This window comes from Protopterus annectens, chromosome 16.part0, assembly GCF_019279795.1.
Source record: "Protopterus annectens isolate FY-2018-M chromosome 16.part0, PAN1.0, whole genome shotgun sequence".
Classification (NCBI taxonomy): Eukaryota; Metazoa; Chordata; order Ceratodontiformes; family Protopteridae; genus Protopterus; species Protopterus annectens.
In genome coordinates this window covers 396127047-396144429 of record NC_056750.1, presented here as the reverse complement: position 1 = coordinate 396144429, position 17383 = coordinate 396127047, and the positions used below count along the sequence as shown (strand labels likewise).

Genomic DNA, 17383 nt, shown 5'->3' with positions numbered 1-17383 from the left:
GCAGAAACATGCCAAGTGTTCAAAGCTAGGAGTACCAAACTCTGAGACAATACAGCGAATGAAACAATATGTGCATTTCAAGATGAACAGCACTGGATATGAAAGAAATATATACTACAAAATGCCATTGTAGTTGTCTTCTGCAACCTTTATAGATGTATGCATAGATTTCACCTTTCCATAAATTATCAGGAGTGTTCTATGTGCCAAGTCATTGTCTGTGTGAATTTTGACAGTTTTTTTCCCACTTTAGATTGTGTTTTTCTAGTAAAAAGATTTGAAGTTAAAGATGGGGTTTACAGCACTCCCATGATTAATTGTCCACAGAGATAAAACAGATTCACTGACTTACGTTGTTCTGTGATATCACAGCGTAATGTAAGAACATTCAATATCACAATATAAATGAACAGATACAACTCACAGACTCATTAATACTTCATGTTATTTTCATTGTATAATACTGCAGGTAGCTTGTTTAAGAATACACACTTTATAAATCTGGACATTTCTTTCCCCAGTACACTGTGATGACTAAAACCATATAACTACAAATGTTGAGACCATTCATCAGCTGGTATCTTTAGCATACTTTGTATCAGATACATTTAATGTGCATTAGGTTTCACATGTGAGTATGGCACAAAAACATTTTAAGAGTGGACAGCCAGGCTCAAGTGGCTTTGTAAAACAATGTGTAGGAATAAAACAGATAACATGGATCACTTAAATATTCTTACAAACTGCTCCTATCTTTCTGGTTTAGTGTGGTCTTAAAGCTGCAATTACTGCTTTTCTGACACTGACAACTGTTAAGTGCAAGAAATCAGTAGTGATCAAGTGAGTGAGAACTTTACAGACAATAAAATATTACACACATCATTTAAAACTGTTAAAACAACAGTTACAGTATATTAAAATAAACAAATTAGGTCTCTTTAATAATACATGTAAATTACACATTTAGTGAGATCTCTGTGAAACACAGCAGGCACAATTCATAGTATATGAGCCCCCTGAATGTGTTAAAAATTCTGGCATGAAGTCCGCATTTGCAGAATTATACTTATTAGGCATGACTAAAGTCTGTTATTTCATATTCCATTCAAGCTCGCTTGGCATGAAGCATTTCAATGAGCAGATTATTACACGGCACCTCCCCACTCAGGTGTTTATAATAAAGATACTCCTCTGCTTGCCTGCTGATTGACTGGATTTCCGGTAACCGTAGCAACAGCTGTGCAAACTTGTCCGTGTACTGTGGGTAGTTACACAAGGTGTAGTCAAGAAGAGCATTATTCACTTGCTCTTGGACACTTTCAACCAGGTGATGGTTTTCTAGGAGCTTCACTTCTGCAACAAGACAGAAAAACAGAAGAAATAGTAACATTTACACTGAACTATGAGACTTCTGTGCAAACTATCATAATATTGTAGTTCATCATTCATATGTTAAATAGCCATTAAACATGACATAACGGAAAAAAAACAACCCATTCCTTGTATTCTGCAAAGTGAGACAGCTTTTAAAGAAATATCTACCGAATCAGAAGAGATTTAACTCATCTCAGATAACGACATAGCTTATTTTATTACAGTAGCAGCAGATTTCTTGAAGCAGTATATACTTAAAAAAGAGGGCAAAGAGTGTGTGGACTAAATGCTACAATTAGCTGTGACAGATATGTCCAGTTTTACATTTTAATTTGACAGTGAGTTATAAAGTTAAACATGTTCACTTTGTGGTTTAAACATGCTGAAGTTTCGCAAGTAGGCTTAAATGAAGCCTGTGATATGTCTGAAGAGATTCTCTCCTGATTGTTCTGCATTTATTGAAATTTGAGATTTCACTGAGATACAAGAGATTTCGTTAAACAGCAGGCCATGTTGGCTGTTGCAAATGTGCAATTTTTACATTATTCTCTGGTCGATATTTTATATATTAAATGTTAATTAGAACAACTACTCCTGAAAATACCAAAGACCAATAGTTTTATGCTGTATATGTCCAATATAGCAATGTATTAATGTTGTTACAAGTGAAACATGTTTTTGTATAGTATTGCAGAAAATCCAAATAATTGTGCTTTTATTTTTCTCCCCAGCTTTATTTGGTAGAAAATGTATCATTGTAGTGCAGAGATCAAGGTTGCTGTGTCATAGTGCCTTGTTTTACATTAGATCAACAGTGTGCCTTCTACTGAATTACTACGTTTTTCCTATCATGGAGCAGATGGACTAATGTAGTTCCAAACCGTATTTAAGTCTATGCACATGTGTGTGGGCTTGCTCGTGCATGGGCTTGTGTGTGTGTGTGTGTGTGTGTGTGTGTGTGTGTGTGTGTGTGTGTGTGTGTGTGTGTGTGTGTGTGTGTGTGTGTGTGTTCATTAATGAACTGCCATAGGTAAGTGCTAGGCTATCTGCCTAGTCAGTTTCCCTTTTTGTTCTTGAAATAACCTGTCCCATTTATTTATAGAGTGACCTTGCCCATCCCATGGTTGATAATTACATATCACCCCAATGAGATAACTGGGATCATACCATAGATAATTTGAGGAAATCTGTGCATGGGATAAAGCATTTAGCAACTGTCTTTCTCAAGTAGTAGTACAGGGTGCAGTCATGGGGCAGGTTTTCTGTTCCCCATACATAAATCCAAGTTAAACATGATTATGGACAGGGGTGAACTTTGTTTTATGTGGATGGGGAGTCTGTTCCTGAGCAGCAGCATTCTCTGCAAGCCATGTCTGTCCCTCCAAACCATTCTGTTATTGTCACAGAGGAGGATTTGATCCCTAGGCTGAGAACTTATGATGGCATTTGACTTGCTGATGTGCAGAAAAATCCATCAGTATTGGGTTAGAGGATGCCTTGTATGCCAGACACAGGTCACCACTTAGCAGTCTGTAGGATACTGAGTAAAGTGACAGGATATTGAATTGGCCCATGCAGGATATGTTGCTTAGGCCTTGTATTCCTTTAGTAAGGTATCTTTGTAGGCATTCCAGTTGTTACATGCATTATCCCATCAAGGATTAATTTTTTAATTTGCAGTCATTGCTTGCCAGGAGATGTAATGGTTCCCTGCAACCCTAATTAGAAGAAGTGGATATTGAACAGGACTAAAGGAATTATGCTGACATAGTGCATACAGCATTCTGGTTTATGTTTTCCCATGTAAGAGCTCAGAAGCCATCATGTGTATGTCATGGTCCAAAAATAACTCAGTGGCTGTACAACATGCAAAAATGCTTATGCTAGAAGTTTAGCCACAGACAAAATTGTACTTATTCAGAGAAGTGCACTCCAAAACACTGTACTTTGTCATAGAAGAAGTAACATTTTCCAGATAAACAAATAGCACTACAAGTGGCAAACATCTTCTCAAAAGTGGCAAACTGAAACAAAGTTTTGCTAAAGGCATAACATGTCAACATTGTACAAAGGAAAGTACAATGTTTAGTTAAAATACCAAGTATTTCCTTTTCTGAGATTTGTTTCATATTCATAATTGGTATATAGAAATATGAGGGACTTTTGTGTTTGTGTGTGTGTGTGTGTGTGTGTGTGTGTGTGTGTGTGTAGGGGAGGTGCAAATACAAAATACTTATAATGTATTTTTTTATTATTTATTTATGTTTATACTTGGTGAAAGCAGCTTTTAATTTTCCACATTTATATGCATTCTATATCCTACTAAATTATATACAAAAAGTGTTGATATTTGCTACTTGTAAGGCCCAGGAAAGACTAAACAAAATCAGAAGACATTTAAAACATGTTTTTTTTTTCTCTTCATTCACAGCTAATGTTACTGTTTATTTTCTCTTTCTAAGAATCTGTTGTCAGTGCTTCAGGATGTGCAGATTTTATGCATGAAGTAAGAATTAGTTACCCAGAAGGTACTCTTAATCACACATATATTTCTGTCTTTCCGAATAAAAAGAAAATCTTTATGCTTGCTGCTTCAATTTTATTTTTTTCAGTGAGAATGTCAACATTTATTCTGAAATATAATAGAAATATCAGAAAACATATAATGTATCTTCTTCCTCTTTATAGACCATAAAGGCAATACATAAACTCTTTGGAAATGTTGAACTATTGCAAAGGTCTCTCTACTGCAGGAAAAAAGGGTCATAAAGTCTGTCACTTGTTCTGCACATGTGCTGCTATACTGTTCTAGCACTAAGAGGATTGAGAGCAGGAAGGAAGTGCATACTACATGCTTCACTCCTCAGATGGTGATGGACGATCCCAAGGGTCATACAGGCTAATAAGGAAAGAAGAGGTGATGGGTCGTTACATTGCATTGTGGTGATTGTTCCTTGCATGCAGTAACTATGAATATTACTTTAATTTCACTTTTGAGTATTCACTTCATTGGTTATGGTTGTAAAACTGATTCAATAGAGCTAAGTTTTAGTAGTGTGCCAAGAGTCCCTATATGTTTCTTTGAAAAAGTTAGACACAATAATAATAATATGAAAAAATATCATACAACAAAACAACGCGGAATAAACGACTCCTCAAAGACAACGTAGTGGTTATAAAAAATGCAGGCAGTAAGATGAGTCGAACACAGCATAAGATGATATTCTTTCAAAGACTTCACAAGCGGCAATTATTCAAATGTATTGGTTTATTATTAAAAGAGTAATAATAATAATAATAATAATAAACCAATACATTTGAATAATTGCCGCTTGTGAAGTCTTTGAAAGAATATCATCTTATGCTGTGTTCGACTCATCTTACTGCCTGCATTTTTTATGAAAAAATATCAGGTGACATATGGAAATAGGTATTCCATCACATGATTATTAATGAGCTTGACCAAGGATATAACTTAACCCAAAGATTGTTAACCTTGGAGTTACAATTAGGAATATCGCAACAAGTACAAACGCCTTAAATCCAAATGTCAATAAAATCAAAAAAGGCAATAATCCCGACAACCAAGCCACTTAATAGAAAAAGAAACAGTAAGCGCTTTTGTCACACAAGACTTTTTCAAATTGAGATACCTTCTTTTGCTCCAATTATTTAAATACTCAAATACAATCACATGACAAACAACAATCACATGGTAACAGACAAACATCTTATTAATGTTTAAGTTTCTTTCTCTTAAGATATGCAATAAAATCTTCACGGCTGTTTAAGCCACATATGTGGCAGGCATTCAATTTCACCTGCCACAAATAACACCATCCTAACTCTTGTTCTACATTAAAAATATTCTCATACCCATTGATCTGGTCTAATACTAAAAATTTAAAATTAATTTTACATTTACCTAATCTATAATGTTTGGCCAAAGCATTTCTATCATCAACTGTTACTGCATGTCTGTGTTCATATATTCATTTATACAACACCCTACTTGTTCGACCCACATAAAAGGCAGAACAAGACATGCATTTAACTAAATAAACTACACATTTTGATTTGTACGTATAATAACCTTTGATATTGATATCCATACCATTAATATGAATTGGATTCAAATCAACACTTACAATTAAAACATGCCCAATTTGTTATTTTTAATTCTAGGCATCCTTAACTTAGCTTGGAAAAAGTTCTTAAAACTTTTTCCTCTTTTTTGGGCCAACACTGGGTTTTCACCAACAATTTCTTTCAGTTCTAGACTTTCATTGAAAATCTTCTAATTATTCATAACTATATTTTTGATACCCTAGGCATCTACACTATTACTTATTTGCATAGAAGTCCTATAGCTCCCTTATTTCATACTTGAAACACTGCTTTCTTTGATTATAAACATCAATAAAAGCATCAGATAGCAATCTATTGGGATACCCTCTATCTGAAAGTCTCTACTTTAATAAAATCATCATCTTTATTGGTAAGATTATTCATTCTCATCAACTGCCCTTTTACAATATTTACTTTAGTCTTCCTGGGGTGCATATTTGTGTAATGTAAATAAGTGTTATTTTTGAACAAGTTTCTTATATATTTCTGTGAATAATCTGCCTTTTTCTTTGAAAACTGCAGCATCCAAAAAATTGATGTATACAAAGTCATATTCATGTGTAAATTTTAAATATAAGCTTACCCTGTTCAAATAACACAAAAACTCTTCTAACAAAGTCACACCCCCTCCCCAAATCATAAAGATATCATCAATACAAATCATTCTATATAAAGCACATTCCTTTTTACAGAAAGCACACTCACACTCTCTTGCTCTGTCCTTGATTACTTACTCATTTAGCAAATGGCCTTAAATTAGTGAGAACGACTATGCTAGTTGTATTTATTTTATATAATTTATTGACTAAACTAGTGAACTGACATTTTATGGATCCATTTCATCTGCTACTCAGGTCACAAGAGCAAGTGTAAATATAACACATGAAAAGAGTGAAGGAGCGATTGGTTACAGCAGTTTAAATGATTAAGGAAAACGTATGTTCCCAGAGTAAATTCATTCAGGCACAAGTGTGCATATACACAGCTTGTATACATTATGTGAGAATCAGCTGTCATCCCCTTACCAGTATTGTTGTAGAATGGGGGGCTTGGGTGCTTAGGTATCACATGATTTGCATTCTTATAGTGTCCACACATTAAGGATGGGAGGGGCTACTAGACCATCAGATGTGACTACTTGCTGGTGAAGAATATATAAGGGTTCCATGACAATTAAATACAACAACTAGTGAAATTAATCATGGGATAAAAAGGGAGCACAAAATTCTACCAAAGTTGTAAAGGATTTGCGGATTTATGAGGGAGCAGACTATATCTTAAGATAATATATTTTGCAATCTCTGGATTTCTGAGTAATAAGATCCCAATGCACTACTCTAAAACCACTTGATAATGGAGTAGTGGGCACACTGCCACACCAAATTTCTGAAAAGCAGGGTAAAGCAGAGTTACAACACTCTGAACCTATAGCATTGGTATACAACTCCATTTTCCTGTAAATACTGTAAACTGCATTTAGTACATTCAGACTACCCGAGGGCATTTCTTAACTTTGTTCTTCAGCATATTCATACAGTCACTCAACTGCACAGGCAAAGCATTGCTTTTGGTATCCCAGCAAAGCAGACAAGAGAAAACAGCTTGTCCCTTACAGCTATAATAAATTTGTACTCCATGGAGCTCAAGAAACTATCAATGCTTTCTTGGTACACAGCAAATACAAACACGTAAACATATGCAAATGCACAGAATGACATTAATCAATATGTACACAATGCCATGGTCTCTGTGGAGAATGATATGAAACTTTTAATTTAACCAAGATGCCTTACACATGGAAAAAGTTTCATGTCACCTCCTGTATATTTTGGACTGAAGTTATAGATCCAATCTGCACACTTCCTGCTGCTTTCTTTACTGAAAGGTAAAGGAGAGAAAAACACTCCATGCCCTGTGACTTCCTATGTTCTGCTGAAAATTGTGCATTCAATACCCTCTGGATATTTCTTTGTGGAGCACTTGAGGATATTGTGTTACATGGAGCTCTTTCCATGGTGCAAATTCTAACACGGTAAGTATGGAATTGGCAAGATGAGCTGGGGTGCAGTCTTCTAGATTTTAACACTCCCTCTTAGTTATGTGTGTGTGTGTGTGTGTGTGTGTGTGTGTGTGTGTGTGTGTGTGTGTGTGTGTGTGTGTGTGTGTGTGTGTGTGTGTGTTAATAAAGTAGTTGAGAGTTTAGCCTCAATATTCTACTTATACTTATGCATGTAATGGATAATTTGATAATTTAAGTATTGTAAACAAGGTGTGCATTTCCTGTGAACACTGTAAAGTTCTTGCACTGCCGATGGCAAAAATTATCTTCCATCATAACATGAGGTAGTTCTCTGCCGTAGGTGACCCGATGTCGGCGAGTATACAAAAGAGTTCACTACTGCAGGGTGCATGGTACATTGCACTTAGGCTGTGATTGAACATTGGCCATAAAAGTGATGTACGCACACACCATCCTCAGAACTGACTGCCCCAGGAGGAATGCCAGCCTAAGGAAGTAGGGTACGAATCATCCAAGAAGAAGCAAGGCCAGGAGGCATGAGAGTGGGATAGGAATACTGCAACTGAGAAGAGGAGGACATCTCTCATTATGGGAAGATTTTATACAACTATTCTGTGTGCTTCAGTACTCATTATATGAGAGAAAGGGTAGCCATGGTGGTGCAGTGGTTAGTGTTGTCACCTCACAGCAAGAGGTCCTCCAGTTTGATCCTCAGCTGGGGTGCCATCTGTGTGGAGTCTGCATGTCCTCCCTGTGGTCACGTGGGTTTCCTCCAGGTGCTCTGGTTTCCTCCCACATCCCAAAGACATGCTGTAGGTGGATTGGACATGCTAAATTGGCACTAGGTGTGAGTGTGTGCATGTGTGTGCCTCCTGTAGAAGGTTGGGCACTGGGCGGCAACTCAACACCGTAAAACTCCACTGCCAATCATGAGCGGACAGGTGATCCACTGTGGTGACTCCCTAACTGGGAAAAGCCAAAAGAAGAAGAAGTACTCATTACATGAGGGAGAATAACAAAGTTCATGAAGTCAGGGAGGAGGCAGTAGCTGAGGAGCTTTCTGGGAAGCCCTGCAGTATGGCTCTGGTTATCCTGCTCTATATATAGAAATTACATCTAATTTATACTGTTTGGTGAAGGTATGCACTGAGGTGCATGTAGCTGCTTCAAGAATTGAGTAGGTGTACAGTCCCTTGAAAAAGGTCCTAGATGAGGCAACGGCCCTGGTGGGATGAGCCCTAACAGGAAAATGGAGAGTCTTACCATGGAAAGTGTAGCAGAAGGAAATAGTCTGCTTGGACACAGCCTGCCCCAGAGCCCTGGGGTGGTAAGAAACAAAAACCTGATCTGACTTTCTAACGGCCTTGATTTTATCCAAATAAAATCTAAGTTGCCCCTGAACATCTAAAGTATGGAGGACCCTCTCACTAGGGTTCTGAGGAGAAGGGAAAAAGGTAGGTAAGTGTATGGACTGATTTAGAGAGAGGTCATTGACTACCTTAGGCATAAATGATGGGTTTGTGTGCAGGGAGACCCTGCCTTTGTGGAATACCTGAAAAAGTGGAGATACCATAACAGCCTGTAGTTCAGACACTAGTCTGTCTGAAGTTAAGGCGAGGAGTAACACAGTTTCCAGGAATAGTGGTGAAGAGAAGCTGAGGAAGCTATCTCGAAGGTTGGGAGAGTCAGTTTTTCCAAAACAAAGTTTAGGTCCCAGAGAGGCAGAACAGGTTTCCTGAGAGGCCTAATGTGTAGGATGCCTTTAAGAAATTATTTTGCCTCAAATCTGTTAGCTAAGGGGGGAGATAGAGGCAGACAGGCAGATATAGCTGATATATGAGCTTTTACTGAAGAGTAATCCAAATCATCGTTGAGCAGTTCACACAAATAAGTCAAAACCAGGGTCATTTCCACTGTTAATGGGTCCTGATTTTGTTTCAGACAGCAGATTGAAAATCTCTTCCATTTTGCTAAGTAAGATTTTCTGGTATTTGGTTTCCTGGCCTTTTGAAGGACTGTGAGCACATCCTCAGAGAATGGGTGTCTGAAAGGGATTTGTACCCTATCACCCACAGGGTCAACTGAAGACTCATCAAGTGGGGATGGATGAGGGTCCCTTTGTCTTCTGTGAGGTGGTCCACTATGTGAGGTAACTTGTGGCGATTGCCCTTAGTAAAATGCAAGAGGAGGGGGAAAAATGGCTGTCTTCACCCAAAGAGAGTCACCAGCAAGATTTTTGGTTTGTTCTGCTGAATTTTGTACAGGACTTTTGGTATGAGGGGAAGGGGAGAGTGCATATAGAAACACCCCCTTCCAAGTGAAAGAAAGGGCATCCACTTTCCAGATCAGAGCATGGTGCTCTCTGGCACAAAACTGTGAAAGCTGTCTGTTCATGGAGGAGGCAAAAAGATCTGTTTGAGGAATACCCCGCTGGTGGGCAATGTCTAGAAACACATCCCTTTGGAGCATCCATTCATGTGATGGTGTTTGGGACCTGCTCAGGTAATCTGCCATACAATTATGAGAGGATGGGATGTACACTGCCTGAAGGGTTACCTGTAATTTTACTGGCAGCACCAAAGTCTGAAGAGTCAGTCTGCATAATAGATAGGATTTGCCCCCCCCCCCCGCCACATTTGTTCACATACCAGAGGACTGTCATATTGTCTGTGAACAGCTTTAGATGTCCTGGTTGTACTTTCAGGTGTTGGAATGTTGCTCCCCAACCTATGTCTGAGGTGTCCTTGCAGATCTTCTGATAAGGAGCAGGAGGGTGTAAGGGTAGTCCTGGGTTGACTGACACTTGGTGTAGCCACCACTGAAACTTCCTCTTCAGACAGGGGATGAGGGGAATGGAGAATTCTAAGTGGTGCTTGTGTTGCATCCAAAGTGATTTTAGATACCACTGCCATTTTTTCATGGGGAGTTTGGCTAAGGGGGGCATGGGGGATAGTGGATGCCATGAGGCCCAAGACCTTGAAGAACTCTCTGGTTGTAAGGTGGAAAACCAGTAGAATGTTTTAGAAGTAAGAGGTGAGGTCCTGTACCTGTTGTGGGGGAAGAGAAACCTTCATAAGATCTGTTTGTATCCTGCACTCCAGAAAATGTTGATCCTGTGAAGGGGAGAGAGTTGATTTTTTTAAGTTTATGGTGAACCCCAGATTTTGTAGAAGATTGATAGTAAAAACAGTATTTAATTCCAAATCCTCTGTGGAGGAAGCTAGATGGAGAAGGTCATCCAGATATGGAAAGATGTGTATTCCCTGGACTCTGCAGTGGGCAATCACAGGAGCAAGGCATTTGGTGAATACCGTGGGTGTGGTAGAAACCCCAAAGGGCAAGGCACAAAATTGAAAATGCCATGAAGATACAGAGAAGCATAAAAACTTTCTGTAGTTGGAATGGATGGAAATGTCCAGGTATGCATCTTTTATATCTAGGGTAATCATGAAGGCTTGGGGCAAAATGAGTGGGGACAGAGTCTTGAGGGTCAGCATGTGGAAAGTGGGTATCAAGTAAGGAGAAAGTGGGTAAGGTATCGATATGGGGCAGGTTGAGGATGGGTCTCCAGGGATTTTCCTTCCTGGCACTAGGAACAACCTGGAATAAAATCCTTTGCCTATTTGATTTTTGAGGACACTCTGAATGGTCCCTTGGTTCAATAATTCTAACAGAACTTCTGGGAAAAAGGCAAGTTGCTCTCTGGGAGGTTGAGGGATGCCCCTGAAGGAGGCAGTTCATCCCACACCATGAAGTACCCTTTTTTGAACAATTGAGAGGACCCAGGCATCTTGAGTTATGCTTTCCCAGGCTGGTGGGGGTGGGGGTAGGTGCTGGGAAAGTGGGATGGGGTGGGAGGGGAAAGCACTCAAAGAGAGGATGGCGTGTCTGGAAAGGGCCACTTAGATGGGGTGTTGCCATTGGGCCTTAGGCTGGTGTGGTCTACTGTCACTTTTTTGTTCTGGGTTGTGTGTAACAGGAATGTCTGTGCACAAATACAGGCTTTGCAGGGTAATTTCTTTGGAACTTGAGTACTGGGGAAACAAAAATATGTTTCAATTCCTGCAGTTCTTTTCTCTTTTCCTGCAATTATTTGAACAGGTTAGCAGCTGCAGGTCCAAGAGGCAGAATTGTCCAGAGAAGCATCCATAGGTTTGGCTTTTATGTCCTCAGGTAAGGACTGAAGACTTAGCCAAGAACATCTTCTTATCACTGATCCAGAGGCAGCTGCTATGGAGGAAGCCTCTGCAGTATCACAGATGCATTTTATGGAGTGACCTGCTACTTGAGAAGAAGTACCAACCAAAGAAGTAGCCAAGGTTTTATTTTCTGAGTCAGGTAAGCCTGCAATTACCTGTGAAAGTTGGGATGTAAGCTCTAAAGTGAATTTGGTCATATGTGTTTGATAATGTATGGCCCTGAATACTAGAGTGGCATAAGTGTATACTTTTCTGCCTGGTCTAATCAGAAGCCTGCTATCCTTATCAGATAGTAAGAGGGTTGTGGAGGGTAGCAATTTTAATGGTTTATCATAAGCCACAGAAATTGCAGAAAAGTCTGTAGATGGACATCTGAAGAGAAACTTGCATTCCTCTGGGACCTTGTAGAAGTGGTCTGGCATTTTGGAGGCAGGTGGCTGGGAAACTGGTGCCTGTGAAGCAGAGGCAAAAGCATCGAGAAAGGCAGGCAAGACAGGAGTGACAGCTGATGGGCTAAGTGATTCTACCTGTAATAGGTCATAGTATCTTTATGTACTTCAGATACTTGGGTGCTATCCCTTTTAAAGTGGTCACAGATCTTCCTTTGGTGAGTCTGTGCCATTTGATTCCTCTTCAGGGGAGGCATAATCCATGGGGGAAGGGATCTGAGAACAGTAAGCAGGGATTCATCCCCTGAAGATCCCTCTTCCTCAGTTGTATCCTCTTCCCTAGTTCTTTTAAGTGGAAAGACAGTACTGGGTGGGGTGGGGGTGGAGGGGGGCTGTAAAATGTGGAGGAGACTTAAGTGACATAAGGGCATTGGAAAGGCCCTGAGTGAATTGCTGCTAGTTGCTAGCAGGTTCTTTTGGTAGAGACAAATGCTTGTTTTTTTTTGTTTCTTTTTCCCATACAGGTCTGCTTTTTGTAGGTTTGGAAGGCCTGATGTAGGCCTACATTCAATCAGGTTGGAATCTACCTCATCTGTAACAAGGATCTGTGGAATCCCCTTAGGGCCTTCTATAATCACAAGCTGTAGTTCCCCTCGGACCTCTGACAATGATGCCTGCTTGACCTCTGCAGACATGCTTACATCCAAGGTGGCCTGGACGTCAGGCTCAGCCTGCAGATCTGAGCTGTGAACTGGGCATATCTCCAGGCTGCTCTCTGCCTCAGGAGAGATGTCAGTATTCAGAGGTGCAGCAGACGGTTCAGACCTTTGCTTTTTGGCCTTCTGCTTCAAAGTCGACTTGGCATCAAACTCTGGGGATCCCTCCATAGCACTTTTTGCTGCCAGCTTTAAGTGCTGTTTCTCAAGTTAGATAACTGGGGAGGATAATCTGCTCCTTAAAGTTTTTTTAAAGTGTATTGAAGCTGGAGATAAGCTGGCATTTAGAAAGGACATGGATGAATACCAGTTTTGGGAGATGAAGACGTGAAGTGGCAATGACTAATCTAAGAAGGATGATAAAAGCAACAGAAGACCTACAGCAAAGGATGGTGAGCTGCTATAAATATATTGTAAGCAATAAAAAGAATAATAATCTGCTGGTAAATCACAGTGAAAACAAGTGCAAACAGCCAAAAAGAGAAAACTCCACTGTAAACCACGTAGCACCAAACTGGAGTTAAATACTTTAATATATATGCATTTTAAAGTATTTGACTCCAGTTTGGTGCTACGTGGTTTACAGTGGATTTTTCTCTTTTTTATGCTATAAATATATAGCAATGGCTAATGTCTGCTCCCCATCTACACAGCTGAGGATACCGAGATGGTATAATTACATAGGAATGGCTAATGTTTGCTCCCCAGCTACACAGCAAAGGGTGGCAAGATGATATAAATATATAGCAATGGCTAATGTTTGCTCCCCAACTACACAGCAAAAGATGGCGAGATTGTATAATTATATAAGAATGGCTAAAGCGTGCTGCCCAGGTACACAGTAAAGGATGGCAAGATGGTATAAATATATAGGAATGGCTAATGTATGCTCCCCAGCTACAGAGCAAAAGATGGCGAGATACTATAAATATATAGGAATGGCTAAAGCATGCTGCTCCGCTACACAGCAAAGGATGATGAGATGGTACAAATATATATTAATGGATAATGTGTGCTCCCAGGCTACATTCCTTTTAAGTGTTATAAAGTTGACAGTTTACTTGACTATTGACTGATGATGACTATATCGATCTGCCTTACTACTCATTATACCTTTTTTGCTGCTAATTGATTGCTGTTAATTAATTTAGAGTGTGTGTTTTATCATAAGATCAGCATTTCTTCAAATAACACTTTTTATATGTTTCTTAACAACCTGTTGAATACCCTATGCTGTGAATACTTAAGTCTGCTTTTTTCTATATTAGGTCTGAAAGATAGATTCAATATACGAAGACCATGTATGACACTGATGCAAAATAAATTGTTGTGCTGTTAATTTTGACAGTTTCAGTGTCACGTCCAAGATAATTTGCAGAATTGTCTCAGATCATGGCTAACAGTTTCCTCTGAGCATCCCACCTAACCATTTATCAAAGAAATACATTTTACTTAATTCTGCAAAGTCTGAATGGTAAAAATGTGAGCTAGTGTGGAAGGAAAAACACTATCAAATGGAATAAAATGGTTTGCATTTGGGGATGTCTAGAATGCCATGAATGTGCACAGAAAAACAGTACAGCATGAGACAAAACTGGTAGGCAGGAGAAGCAAAAAAAAAGGAAGCCAACAATGGGGGAAGTAATGCATACAGAAAGTGGGGGTTAGGGGGCTAGTTGAATGACTGGATACTGGAATGAACAGTAAAGTGCCAGAAATGAAACAAAAGACCTGGTTGAGAAGAGCTATAGAGGTGAAATGAGTGTTGGGGATAAAACTGTAATTACCGAATGTCAAATACAAATGAATACAGTTTGAGGGAAGGAAAAAGAAAGTTAATCGGCATGTTAGGCACAGGGTAGTAAGACAGAGTTTCAAATGTAAACTGTCAGGTGTACCACCTAGAGGATATGCAGGAACATTTTATTGAAGAATATATGAAGATCTTAAGAATATGATGGATTGAAAATTATTCCACCATGGATACACTCCAACATTTTACTGTCACTGGCTGCATCTTTCTCTGCTTGTACCTGGTATTTACTGTTACCACCACATCAAGATTTTTTCATTTGCTGTATATTTTTAAGATCGCTCCTCACAACTGGTATTTAATGTCAGGATTATCACAGCCTAGGTTAAGTACCTTGTGCCATACTGCATAAATTCTTAGATGGCACTCCACAGCTCCCTCTGCCAGTTTCCACAAGTCCCCTTGAAACTTGGCCCTTGTCATTCACTGTCCCTTATGTCTTAGTATCATCACAAATGGGCTGATGGGATGAATGGCAGTGTTTCATGGTTCCTCAAGATGTTTAATACAATCTTATATGGTATGCTATCAAGTCCATGTGACACATTTTCACTCCTTGAGTTTCCTTTCTACAATTTCCCTTGGTAAAAGACTGCCTGGTATGACCTCCCCCTTTTCTCCTTCTTAAGCTGGCATACTTCTATCTTGTTTTCTGTGAAGACGGAACTTAATATATCATTTACACTTTTTGTCTCTTACCTGTCTTCATTGGACTCCTTGCCCTCTTTGACCAGTTTCAGCATTTCTGCCTTGATATTCCTCTTTTTTGTGTGTATCCAAACAATTTTTGTCCCTTTATTTATTCCATTTATGAGAAATTTTTCTAGATGTGCTTTTGCCTTTTTTACGATCTTTGTAATCTTTTCTCTAGTTTTCTCATATACTTGCCTATATTCATTTCTCTTCTTCTTTCTTTAGCATTTAAAATGTACTTTTCTTGGCATGCATTGCATTGTCAACCTACCTGTTGTTATGCATGGGCACATTCTTTTCCATGCTTTTTTACTTTTTCTTCTTTTTTTTTTCTCCTAGACCGCTGCCATATATTTATCCACTGGTTCTTTTCTACATGTACTTGTTTCTAATCTCTTATTTCAGTGACTTTTGGTTTTGTTTGCTTGTTTCCCCTCTTCATTGGTGAATCTACTGTCATCTATGGCAACATTACTTCTAGGTACCAAACTCTCTTAAGTTTGCTGCTTGCCCTTCCTGTACCTACTGAGTGAATCTCTATTGCTCTAGTACTTCCACTAATTCATTCTGTTTTTCTCTCTGCCTCTGATATGGGGACACAAATTCACCAAATCAGCCTGCTTCAGAGATTTTAAAGTCTCAGAACAACTCTTTTAATTGCCAAGTCCTTGTTCATCCCTTCATCATTTTCTCTTTCAGCTACAATAGTGGTTATATTGCATCTAACTGCTAGTGTTCATCCTTTTAATCTCTATTCCACCTACCAGGCTGCTTTTCATAGCTTTGAAATCCATATTAAATATATGTTACACTTTGTTATGTTACTACTGTTATGTAATTTATATACTACACCATTTTGGCCTACACCTAATGACCTATTAGGCTGTCAGACTGGATAGCATACACCAGTGGTTTTCCAAACATTTTTGATTCTCGGCTTCCTTGCTGAATCCAGGTTTTCCCAAGGCAACCCCCCCCCCCCCAGCGGCAAGCATAAAGTGCATATTTCAGGGGTTCCGAAAGTGTGAGCTGCTGCGCCCTGGAGAGCCATGGCTTCCTCACAGGGGTGCCACAAACAGATAAGCTTAGCTACAAAATAAACCGCAAACAGTTTGCAGTTTATTTTGCAGTTAAGCTTATTAGTTAGCGGTGAGAGTGAGTGAATGCAGGAATGAATGAAGAAGTGGTTGTGTGTGTGTATGTGTGAGATCGGGAGAGTGAATGCAGGTATGAATGAGGAAGTGTGTGTGTGTGTGTGTGTGTGTGTGTGTGTGTGTGTGTGTGTGTGTGTGTGTGTGTATGAATGCAGGTATGAATGAGGAAGTGGCTGTGTGTGTGTGTGTGTGTGTGTGTGTCTGAATGAATGCAGGTATGAATGAGGAAGTGGCTGTGTGTGTGTATGTGTGAGATCAGAAGACAGAGAGCAATGTGTGAATGAATGCAGGTATGAATGAGGAAGTGACGGTGTGTGTGTATCTGATTCACACCTCTCAACTGTACAGATTTTTGCCTCATATTTTTGGTATGTTCCTCCTAAATTCTGTACTTTTCTGGCAAATAGTTGAGGATTGAAGTTATTAAATAATGACAAACATTTGAGTTTAAGACTACACATCCTTCAGAGAATTCATGCTAATGCAAGACCTATTATTCTATCAACTTTCAATAAGTTTGTAAGAGCAATATTTCAAATCTGTCCCTTTTTGTCCCCCCATTTTAGGCTTTGTCCAGATTTTTAGAGCAAAAAATCTGGATAAAGCCTAAAATGATGAGCAAAAAATCTGGACAAAGTCTAAAATGATGGGGGAACAAGTAGGGACAGATTTTAAATATTGCTCTTACAAACTTAGAAAGTTGATAGAATAATAGGTTTTGCATTTGCATGAATTCTCTGAAGGATGTGGAGTCTTAAACTCAAATGTTTGTCAATATTTAATGACTTCAGTCCTCAACTATTTGCCAGAAAAGTGCAGATTTTAGGAGGAACACACCAAAAATATGAGGCAAAAATCTGGACATTCAATCGCACACACACACACACACACACACAC

At 39.1% G+C, this 17383-nt stretch overlaps 1 protein-coding gene across 2 annotated transcripts in view; it reads right to left on the bottom strand.

Moving 5' to 3' along the window:
• Positions 1-427: 427 nt before the first annotated feature.
• The window catches only part of LOC122791088 (nuclear receptor subfamily 5 group A member 2-like), a 643734-nt gene continuing 626778 nt past the window's right edge, over positions 428-17383 (bottom strand). For both annotated transcript variants that reach the window (XM_044058884.1, XM_044058885.1), the window contains exon 7: positions 428-1353. In XM_044058884.1, the coding sequence (XP_043914819.1) occupies positions 1106-1353 (248 nt within the window). In that variant the 3' untranslated portion in view covers positions 428-1105. The remainder of the gene's footprint in view (positions 1354-17383) is intronic.